The sequence below is a fragment of the Pleurodeles waltl genome, chromosome 5 (genome assembly GCF_031143425.1).
Source record: "Pleurodeles waltl isolate 20211129_DDA chromosome 5, aPleWal1.hap1.20221129, whole genome shotgun sequence".
Taxonomy (NCBI): domain Eukaryota; kingdom Metazoa; phylum Chordata; class Amphibia; order Caudata; family Salamandridae; genus Pleurodeles; species Pleurodeles waltl.
The window spans coordinates 1,199,865,235-1,199,877,340 of NC_090444.1; the positions used below are offsets into that span (position 1 = coordinate 1,199,865,235).

Genomic DNA, 12,106 nt, shown 5'->3' on the forward strand with positions numbered 1-12,106 from the left:
GAAGAAGAAGTCCAAGCGTACTTTGACTTCACCTCTCCAGTCGGCTGACGAGGCGAGTCGGGAACGTCAACGATCCAAGCATGGTTCCGCAGAGCTGATGCCACGGCTGTCTTTGAGCCTCCCTCCCTCTCCGGGAGCCAGAGCGACCCCCGCTAAACTCAAGGAGTTTTACAAGGCCAATCGTCTTGTATTCGAGTGGGCTATCCCCGCTAGTGCACTTTCAGACCCCGCGGGGTTGGCAGATACCCCATCAGGTTCCACGCCAGTGGCTTCAGCGCCGGTAGGGTCTCTTGGATCCAATATTCGATCGGGAATGATGCCGAGTCCAGAAAGTCGGCCTCCTCCGGCATTGTTCCCAATGTCGTGCTCCCCGCGCTACTGGCGCCCACCGGTGGTGCAAGCCCCATCCTCAAGCCTGATGATCCAAAGTCGGAATGACGTTGTACGACGCTCATTCTGACAGCTCCATCAGTGGCCAGATCATTGCCTGAGTCTCATTAGGATCTGGCCCCTAACCTCCTCACCAAACATCCCACCCCGGAGAGCTTGGTGGTCCAAGCCTCCACTTCCCATAGTGCCTTCCCCACCACTCACCCGGACAGGGAATCCAAGAGGCTAGACCAACTTGGGAAGAAGATGTTTTCTTCCTCCAGCCTGGCATTGAGGTCCGTAAACACCTCATGCCTATTGGGACAGTTTTCCCATACTTTATGGGATACAGTGGTGCAGGTGCTGCCACAGGTCCGGAGGGTGTATGGGACACTCTCTCACCAGCAGTCAAAGATGGGAGAGATGCAGCCAAGTTTATGATTAGGTGTGGTTTGGACACAACCGACTCGCTGGGTAGAGTGATTTCATCAACGGCCCTTCGTTGCATGCCTGGCTTCGTACATCTGGCTTTTCAGGGGTTGTCCAGTCAAACCTTATGGACATGCCCTTTGATGAGTCTTGCCTTTTTGGTGAGAAGGCAGACTCGGCACTGGAACGTTTCAAGGATTCTCGGGCTACGACAAGATCCTTGGGCCTCTCAGTGAGCCCTCGCCAACAGTCTGCATTTTGCCCTTTTCGAGGCTTAGGAAGGGGCACGGTACCACACCACCCCCAGGTCAGCCACCATCAGGTCAGCATCCGGTGCGGATTCGAGGTTGTGGTACCTTCAGACCCAGAGGGTCTGGCCAGAGGTCGTCCACCACCCAGCCCCCTTTCTCCACAGTGCCCAAGTCCTCTTAGTGTGATTCTGAAGACCACACATGTCCAGTTGGAGGGAGGATTCAACTTAATCTCCATTACTGGCGGTCCATAACGTCGGACAAATGGGTCTTGCAGATCATACAGAAAGGCTATTCCCTCCCCTTCCAGTCTTTCTCTCCCTCTAGGCTTCCTTCAAAAGAACGGCTGATGGAGGATCATTTAATCTTGCTCTGTGAGGAAGTCACAGCTCTCTTGGCTAAGGAAGCCATAGGAAGGGTCCCGATGTCAGAAGTAGGCAGTAGTTGTTATTCCTGTTACTTTCTGATTCCCAAAAAGAACAATGGTCATCACCCTATTCTAGATTTGCCGGACATCAATCTCTTCCTCAAAAAGGAGAAATTTAAGATGCCATCTATGGCTCAGGTCTTGTCTGCTCTAGATCAAGGAGACTGGATGGTAGCGTTGGACATACAGGATGCATATTTTCACATCCCCATGCTTGCCTGCAGGCGCTACTTGAGGTTCAGATAGGCAACAAACATTTTCAGTTTATTGTGCTCCCTTTTGGCCTCACCAGTGCCCCTCGGGTGTTCACCAAAGTGATGGCGGTGGTAGCAGCTCATCTGCACAGGTTTGGGATTTCAGACTTCCCCCTACCTTGACGACTGGCTGTTGAAGGCTCCTTCGCCCCAGGCTGTCGTCACCCACCTTCAGACTAAAGCAAACCTCCTGCATTCACTGGGGTTCACTATAAATGTGCCGAAGTCACACCTGACTCCCTCTCAGAAGCTCCCTTTCACCGGAACTGTTCTGGACACAGTGCAGTTTCGGGCTTATCCTCCCGAGCAGTGAGTCCAGGATATTCAGGGTATGATCCCGATGTTTTGGCCTCTATTCTGGATTTCAGTGAGACAGACTCTGAGGCTGTTGGGCCTCATGGCCTCCTGCATCCTGTTAGTCAAATATGCCAGATGGCATATGAGGGCTCTGCAATGGGACCTGAAGTTCCAGTGGGCGCAACATCAGGGGAATTTCACCAACACGGTTCAGATCTCAGGGTGAACTGCAAAAGATCTGCAGTGGTGGTTAGTGAATTGTGATTGGGTCAGAGGCAGACTTCTCTCCCTTCCCCCACCAGATCTCACAGTAGTGACAGACGAGTCACTTCTGGGATGGGTTGGCCATCTGGGAGAGGTGGAGATCAGAGGCCTCTGGTCTCTGGCAAAATCCGGACTCCATATCAACTTATTGGAGCTCCGGGAGATCCGACTAGCATTGAAAGCATTTCTTCCTGTGGTGAAAGGGAAGACGGTGCATGTGTTCACGGACAACACCACCGCAATGTGGCACTGCAACAAGCAGGGCAGTGTGGGGTGGTGGACCCTTTGTCAAGAGGCCTTTCGTCTCTGGACTTGGCTGGAACAGTAGGGCATAACCATGGTGGTTCAACACCTGTCAGGTTCTCTGAACGGCAGGGCAGACAAACTCAGCCGTCGATGCCTAGCAGATCACGAGTGGTGTCTACATCCAGAGGTGGCACAAGGACTCTTTCCGCAGTGGGGAGAACCTTGGGTAGATCTGCTCGCCTCCGCAGGGAAGGCGCAATGTCAGCAGTATTGCACGTTGGTGTTTCCAAGGCAGCAATCGCTCAGCGATGGAGTTCAGGCCTTTTCGTCGCAAGTGGAGTTCAGACCTCCTGTACGCCTTTCCGCCCATACCACTTATGCCTAGAGTTCCCAAGAAGATCAAGAACTACTGGGCCCAAGTAATCCTGGTGGCTGTGGACTGGGAACGTAGAGTCTGGCATACGAGCTTCTGAAAATGAGCATCGATCCTCCATTCAGGCTGCCTCTTCGGAAAGATCTTCTGTCACAGCAGCACGGGATGGTTTGCCACCCGAACCTGTCAACTCTGAGCCTACATTCTTGGAGCTTGAGCAGCAACAGTTGACGGCTTTCACCCTTTCTCCTGAAGTCTGGAAAGTTATTCTGGCAGCCAGACGTCCCTCCACTAAGATGGTATACACCTGCTATTAGAAGCGCTTTATATATTATTGTATAGAAAGATCTGTTGATCCACTTTCCGCTTCTCTTTTTGAGATCCTTCTCTTTCCCTCGCCCAACAGGGTTCTGCCTGGGGCACTATCAAAGACTATATTTCTGCCTTACTGGGGTTCCTTCGTCACCCTGATCAGTCTTCATTTTTCAAATCCCCTATTGTAAATAGATTTCCTGAAGGGCTTGTAAATATGTTTCCACCTACGCCCTTTTTCATGCCTGCTTGAGACTTGAATCTAGTCCTCACTTTTCTCATGTGTGCTACCTTTGAGCCACTGCACAACTGTCTCCTCTGGCTGCTCGCCATCAAAACAGCCTTTTTAGTGGCAGGAGGGTGAGTGAGATGCAGGCTCTTTCATCCAACCGCTGTATCTCACCATGTTTCCAGACAAGGTGGTACTCAGAATTCATGCCTCTTTCCTCCCCAAGGTGGTGACACTATTTCACCTGGGTCAGAACATCACCCTTCCCACCTCCTTTGCTCCACCACATCCTTCTAAAGAAGAGGAGCGACTCCACCGACTGGACCACACAAAAGAGTTCCGGGTGGATGACCAACTGCTTGTGGGGTACATGGCAGCAAAGAAGGGTCGGACAGTGTGGAAGTGAACTGTTTCGCACTAGGTCGTTCTCTGCATTAAGATCTGCTATGCACTGGCCAAGAAGCAGCCTCCTGATGGCTTGAGGACTCATTCCACCAGGGGCAAGGCTGCTACCACTGGTCTAGCACGAGGTGTTCCAGTCCTGGATATCTGTCAGGCAACAACATGGGCCTCATTACACACGTTTGCAAGACATTACTGCCTGGACAATCAGGTCCGTAGAGACGGACACTTTGCCCATTCGGTCCTACAGATCTTTTTAGTGTAAACAAGAAAAAGATCTGTCCACAGCCCGCTGCCAGGAGGTTACGGATTGGGTATCTATTCTAAGGTAAGGAATCTGCAGCTAGAAGTCTCTATCAGATGAACAAGTTACTTACCTTCGGTAACGCACTATCTGGTAGAGACTCGATCTAGCTGCCGATTCCTTTACACTACCCATGCCTCCCCACTCTGCGGACAAGTCTAATAGGGTCAGGGGTGTCCCTTTCAGGGCCATAGTTTATGCACAGACAAATTGTTGGTTCTTTCCATTGCTCTGCGCCTCTGGCATGGAAGTTCATGGAAAAGGAACTGACGTAGGCACGCCTGGGTACCATGACATCACGAACGGCTCCAGCGACGACTCCACGCAGATCCTGAACAATGGCACCCGACGACGCTCACAAGGGTATTGTGCAACAAAAGTTCCGGATTCCAAGCTGATGCCGGATAATTCTAAGGTAAGGAATCTGCAGTTAGATAGAGTCTCTACCAGATAATGTGTTACGAAAGTAAGTAACTTGTTCAACAAGACCAAAACAACAAAATCCATTCAGTAGAACTGGAGATGTGCACTTTTAATGATTTCAGTGAATATAGCACCCAAAAAGCACAAAGCACCAACTGTGAATATCTGGTCACACTGGACCAGGACAAATTCAGAAGTTCAGGCCAACCACGATGAAGCCCAGGCCACCTACAGGGACCCTGGTAGGCCCACTGAGCAAGAGTACCTTAAATCCTAGGTTGCAGAGCATTGAGAGGTCTTGCTTAGAGGATGTGTCTCACAGCTGAGGCATTGCATTGTTTCTGAAGAGTTGCGATGTGAGGTCTTGTGACATCCTTGAGGATCCTGTTGATGAGGACTCACAATGCCAAGTCCAGCATCGAGCATGGGTTGCTGAGTTGAGGCAATGCATTGGTTCTGAGAAGCTGCGACCCTGAGATGCGAAAACCTGCATCCTCATTGAGGTTGCCATCGACAAGAGATTTGCCATGCAAACCTCTCAGTAGAGGAGAGGCTTCAGTTCTGCTCAGGATTGAGATGCATAGCCGATATGCATCAGTTCTGCTGGATCCTCAGATGGGCCGGCAGAGCAACTTCAAGCTCACCTCCAAGTTTTCAGGACTGGGGTGGCACCACTTGGTAGGGTAGGACTCCCAGATGGCAGAATCCATATGTTGGGTTTGAGGTTGTGGAGCCTTCGGTCCCTGGTGCTCTAGTCAGGAGGCCAGCCAACTAGCGCTTGGAGTTGCTCTGGGGTCCTGGGTTCAACAAATACAGATCCAGTTTCACCCAGGCAAGAGGTAAGCAGGTCAGCAAAGGAAGGTAGCAGTCCTTCAGAGTGACATTCCTTTCAGCAGCCCAGCAGTCTGTATTCCTGGCAGAGTATCACAGGTCCTGAAGTGTGCTGAAAGTTTGGTATCTGAGGTCCAATATTAATGCCTGGACCTTCCGTTGACATGGGAGAAGCTTCTAAAAGTTTTCCTTTAAAGTACAGAGTCTTCATGCCTTCCCTGAACTAGCTCCAGACTAACCACAGGGGGTAGGCAGGACACAGCCTACTCAAGTGTAATAAGGATGCACCCAGCTCTGCCCTCCTATCCTTCCAGTGAAGGTCCATCCAGGAACACCTAAGCTCTATATCGTGTGTGGCTAGTTAGGAGGAATCCTCAAAGCCCAACTGTTAGCTACACCCAGTCATGTGATCAGACACTGGCTGTAGGCGCGCTAAATGGGTAAGGTAGGAAAATGCCAACTTTATTAAAGTCTGTTTTCAAAATTGTAATTTAAAATCCGACTTCAGCATAAAAGAGGATTTTGATTACAATTCAAATGACACCAGACATTAACTGGTTACCTGTGCCTTTTTGGAAGTTTAAGCTTATGAAATGTAATAAGGAAACTCCATTGTTATACTATGGTGAAAAATGAAATTAAGAGTTGTTCACTACCAGGACATGTAAAACGTAAAGGTACATGTCCTACTTTTTAAATACACTGCACCCTGTCCTCTGGACTCACTAGATCCTGCCCCTGGGGTGACTTACATGTATTAAAAATGAAGGTTTGGGTGTGGCAAAGGGTTCATTTTGCTAGGTCGAAATGGCAAATTACAATTGCACATACAGACTCCAATGGCAGACCTGAGACATTTTTAAAGGGCTACTTGAGTCCTGAAACACGTTTAATGGGCTACTTTATTGGGTGACACAATTAGTGCTGCAGCCCACTGCCCTGGGCACATGTAGTACCACTTTACTAGGGACTTACAAGTAAATCAGAATGGCAGTTAGGAATAAGCCACTGTTACCATGTTTTAATGAGTGAACACACCATGTTAGCACTGGCTAGCAATAGTAAAGTCTGCAGAGTCCTAAGGCCAGCAAAAATGAGATCAGCAAAAATAAGAGGGGTGAAGGCAAAAAGTATGGTGGAGGTCTGATAGGTCTAACATATGAGGTGCAGGCTTAAGCTACACCAAGTTTTCTTATAGCAAGGTCAGCTTGGATGTAAAATTATAATTATTGCTCAAGTTTGTAACAGACTTTCATCTATACATCATCTATACATGACTGTGCAGCTGTCTACTTTGTTATCACTACTGCAACTATCTGAGGCTGAAAAGAAGTGGCTTTGGTTGAATCCTGTAAGAGTGTGCATTACCCACATCTCAGGTATGGGTAATACTAAGTCGAGAACTGATTATTGCACGTAGATCATGGTCCTTGGAAATTGCAGTAACTAAGCAGTTAAAATCTGACTTGATAGTCACTTGTACTGAGCATTGGTCGGTTACGATCAACAAACTCCCACCCTAGACCCTGCTGCACCCTACCACTGGCAGAGCTGGAAATACCACATTTTCAAGATTGTTCTCTTTGCACAAAATTTGCAAGGTGGTTTCTTCATGTCCATTGCATACACTTGCTAAGTCTTTTCTCTAGGCTCAGCTAGTAGAGACTTTGGAAGATCTGCAGCACAACTTATCTTCCTAAAGAGATTCTTTTTTTTATCCAGGGTCATTCTGCCCTATCAGTTAGCTTCTGTACATTATTGCCTAACTGCCTCCACTCATGTCCCTTTTAGGGACTTCAGTGTTGCAGCACCATTTGTATCTCAAGGTGTCCTTTATTTAGCACCAGGCAGTGCAAGTGTAACATCATGGGCCATAAATGAAATGACTATTACAAGGCAACGATCTCTAATAGCTATTGTTTGGTGACATTTCACAACATTTTCTTTAAAGTAGCAAATAGATTAAAGATGTTTTAATTATTGAAAATGGTACACCTGTCGGGCTTGCCAAGGTCACAAACTGACTCTTCCCTTTGGGGCTCCCACACAGCTCCTGCTGCAGAGCTAGGTTCAGTGCTCTGGCATAAGTGGTGGTTCAGAAACAGAGCAATCACATTCCAGAGCGTGGTTGGCATGAATCCAACAGGTTGTGATAAACCTAGGGGGAAGCATAAGACCACTAATCTGGAGGGGAAAACTCTCTTTCTGCCCTGAATGCTGATAAAGACGGCATTGATGTTTGTTGTTTCAGCTTATAAGAACGGCTGTGGAAGGTCCTTTGTGAGTGATCTAGCTGGTGCTTAGAAAGGGAGTCAACTAGTCCATGCAGAAATGGAGATTCTTGCAGTGTCATAGCTTTGCTGAAGGGCAGCCTTGTGTAATGCAGAAGCACTCCAGAAAAGCTCCCTGGGATATTGGGAATGGTGTGGCCTCAGGCAGGAATGTGTGAACAGTCTCCGCTGGGTAAATGATATCTCCTGTAGGTGACTGATTTACCAATATTGGATCCCCCGAGCCGTAAAAAAATGCATTTTACACTATGACAGAAGCCTCACTTTGGTTAGAAGTATGGAGCAGTTGGGAACCATCAACTGGCTCATCAAACCCAAGAAGTCGCTGCTGCTGTACTTATTAAATCAGGCATCCATGCAAAACATAGATGGCATGTTGACATCTATATAGGAATTCCAGAGGAACTATGAAGAAAAGTTTAACAAACATAGAAAAAGGTCACAGGACTTGACCAGAGGGACCCAGCCACATTTATAAACTATACAGTGTTACCAGGGTGCATCCTGAATAACTAGCTGAGTACTAGGAGTACACAATGAGGGTTATCTGGCTGAGGGTCCCACCTATCCCTGCTTCAGAGGATGTTCAATCACTCTAGCTTCAATTTTTGCCAACTGAGGTGCTGGGGAAAATCTCTCTGGAAATCTGATGGGTTATTTGGGTTCCAACATGAGGATCTGGGACCTGAACTCCTACTGATGCTGGAAATGTAATTGATTTGGGCAGCCAATCAAATTTAGGAAGGAATGCCTAGAGTGGCATCCTAAAACGTTTGAAACTCAGATACAGCAAAATTATGATTTTCCTGACCACAGCTGGGCAAAGCAAGAGCAAAGGAGGGAAAAAATAATTGTTTTTTTAATTGCGGGGCCTTATTATGGGTCTTGCCCAAACTGAGTTATTACTGAAGGCATGATGCATGTGGTTGCCCAAAGCATTGTTGCCCTGTCCTTTTTGAGAACAAGAATTCCCAGCAAGAAGGGGAACATATGGGGAGTGCAAATAAATGACCAATCTGCTGCCTAGATGGGCTTGATGTTGATGTGGTGAGCTGTCCTACATAAGGCTGGAGGTTTGTTGAATGTTACAATCAGAACAATGATAATGTAATATTAAAATGTGATTTTTCTCCATTCTTCTTCCCTCCCATACCTATCTCATTCAGTAGTGGAAAGAGAACTTTGAGTTTTTAAATTACTGTTACATTATTTTATTTGAGACATTGTATTATGCCTTACTGTGGTTTGCTCTTAGTGTTTGCTGTGGTTCAACAGTAATATCAATAATGTATTTTGTCCAATAAAGATTAATAAAATCCAAATTAGTATGCCTTCAACTGCTGCTCTTCAAATAGGTTACAGTTATGCTCTCATAATTTCTTTTACCAGATTACATGAATTTCCGGCTGATCCACAACTTTGTGTGTCAGGCTTGAAGCAACTGATGGCTGAGGTCACTGTTCATTGTTAGATCAAGAAACGAGGAAGTAAATGTATTTTAGAGGACATTAACGGTTTTACTTCTTCACACAGGAAGATACAATTTGTTTGGTGTTCTATGCAAGGAATTACATTCTGGGATCTAGTTAAATCACATAGTACATATTAGATTAATGGTCCTAAATCTGAATATTAAGAAGTTATTGCTAGATGAGAACAAGTTAATGATACAGCATGATCTGAATCAAAAGATGCTTACATGGTAGATTTGTATAAAGTTTCATTTTTTAAACAGTTCTGAAAAATGTGAAGAACAGCATCAAATGATACATTTTTAATGTTGTTCAACAGGTTAATAGATTGCTTAAGAGACTTTGGACCATCAGATTGGCAGCTGGCTAGCTTAGTTTGTAAAACATTGTGGAATTACAGTGAAAATATGACAAACACTGCATTGTGGTTTGGAGAAGAGGCTGACACGCTTCTTGAGCTACTTTCATCATTTTTAGGTAAGAATTACATGGTCTCTGTGGCTAGTTAGAAACTGCTTGCTTTTTTGTAATTTTGTTATACATTTTACTGTTGAGAAGTCTCTGTAACCCACTTTCCCATTTGCATTTTTACCCTGTATCTGTTTAACGTCTTTTGTTAAATCAGACCTATTAGCATTAAAAACTAGACCTTTTAGTAATAGGAAGTGCTTAAAAATACTTATACCTGATTCTCCTGACTGGGATGTGTGATTTCAACGTCAGCTATTTTTTAAGTACCCATGACGTGCAAAAAAAATCACTGATTTTGAGGGTCAGGATCAAATACTCAATCCACCATTAGTTTTGTGTAGTTCCTTAACACTGGCTCAGATATGGCTAATCTGTTAATCTGTGCTTAAAGAAACCTTTGTTACAAATGAGTAACATTCTGACCCTAAAATGGCACAGACTCCCCCCTTCGCAGTCAAGAGAAAATCAAGAAAAATTCGGTTTTGCAAAGGGACAGGTTGTTAAGCTTGGGGTTGGTCAGTTCTTAACCCCTAAGGCTATAGCTGTTTTGTTCATGACCTCTTCTAAGATGTTAGCTACTGTTTAGATTTCTTGTATTGACCGTCTAGTCCATACATGGTAAACAGAATACCAAATAAATTGGCAGTTTCAGATTTTCCCTGGGCAGTCTCTTCCAGAACGGAGATTTGACAGCAGTATGTCTAACTGAAGGACAATGTAATGGGGTAGCAAGAGGCAGACGAGTCCTTCGGTAACCAGGGCAACCTGTTGCTGCTAACAAAGTAGGTTCCAGGTTGCTCCTGTGTGCAGCTTCCAAAATAGAGGACACTGGATAGGCACTCAAAATAGCAATTTCAGCCAGGCATGATGTAGAAGCAATTTAAATTGTTTTACTCCATCAAGGTATTTCCATCTTTTGTATTATTGGTCAATTTTTCTAACAGTGGCATTTACTGGTGCTCTGCATGCATACCATATTTCTTGATGGCATCGCTGGACTTGGTCTTAATGTTCTGGTATTTAAAAAATTTTTGCACCCATTTTCAGCCTTTAATTAGTGCACTTGATCTAAGGATCTTCATGCTAGAGGGTTTAAAAAGTGATACCTGGTAATATGTTTACATTCTCCAAACAGGTGTTTAATTTAGGTGTGAAAGATAAAAGTACCAGAGGTATCAACCTAAATGTGCATGGTTAGCAGAATGCTGGAAAGAAGCTTGAAGAGTATAACTCATTTGTTTAATCCGTTGAAATTGAAATACAACAGATACTATTTTGTAAATAGAATTTCTGTAGTTTAGTTGCTTATGTTTATGCAAATTAGGGAAATTGACACATTTTAATATTATTTTATTCAAATGTGTTTCTGTAAAATAAAACATAACCTAAAAATATTAACCATGTCTTGAATTTGCCACCACAGATGATGAGATTGCATTGGACTGCAATTTTGATGAGGATTTGAGAGAATATCACAAAATGTGTTGGCAAACAGAATTTAAACCTGTGGCTCTGCAGCTGGTGGACAGGATTCAAAGGCATCATACATATCTTGAACCTTTGCCCATTCCTTCCTTATGACAGATGAACTTATTTAAGGGAGACAAACACATGAAATTTCCTTTTTGATAAGATCAGACATGGCAAAACAAATGCTCCCAAATAAACTAATAACCTTTATTTATGTATGCTTCAGATACTGAGAAATTATTTTGGTATATAAATTATACATTTACTGCTGATTTTAAGTATGATTGATCTATAACTTTGAGTTGTAAAATATGTATTGTTTGAAATTAAAGAAATTAAATGAAGTAACAAACAAATTCTACTTTTTGTACAGTTGCACATAACACACGACATATGTACACTTGTAACACAAAAACATTAACATGAAAAATGCTTTAGACACTTCATTCATCTACTTCATCCAAACTCAATTGCATAATAAATTTTAATATATTGTGTATTGGTTGTAATAAAAATTATATAACAGGTTGTTTTTAAACCTATTGTAATATTTGAAGATCCTTTTTATACTGATGAGCTCAAATGAAAAATTGTATACTTTAACATCTTTGTGAAACAGCTCTCAACAAATTGATTGATGTTAATGCAGACAGATTTTGTACCAACACTCTCCAACCATTGTACTCTTACTCCTGTGTGTTTTTTGAGGCAGAGTGTTAGGAAACTTGAACTCACCCAGCATTTGTATTTGCTTGGCAGTTATTTTTTTGCAAAGCATTTTTTGCTTCTTTTTTTTAGAGAATTGTACCCCCGTAGTTTTAGTGTAACTTATAGATCTCATCAGTCTGCATGCTGTTCCCAGTTGCTTTTTTTCTTATGTATTTGAGTATGAATTCTTAGCCACAGTCTGTTCTCAGTATAAATACCAGTGAAATATGATATAGTTACTGATATGGCGTGCTTCTGAAGAATGTATGTACCCTGCACTGCC

The 12,106-nt window shown here is 44.3% G+C and overlaps 1 protein-coding gene across 2 annotated transcripts in view; it reads left to right on the forward strand.

Moving 5' to 3' along the window:
• ARMC2 (armadillo repeat containing 2) overlaps positions 1–11,650 on the forward strand; it is a 450,139-nt gene extending 438,489 nt beyond the window's left edge. The window contains exons 17-18 of one of the 2 annotated variants that reach the window (XM_069235455.1): positions 9,494–9,651; positions 11,069–11,650. In XM_069235455.1, the coding sequence (XP_069091556.1) occupies positions 9,494–9,651; positions 11,069–11,226 (316 nt within the window). In that variant the 3' untranslated portion in view covers positions 11,227–11,650. The remainder of the gene's footprint in view (positions 1–9,493; positions 9,652–11,068) is intronic. The other variant, XM_069235454.1, reaches the window with a different exon arrangement.
• Positions 11,651–12,106: the final 456 nt, after the last annotated feature.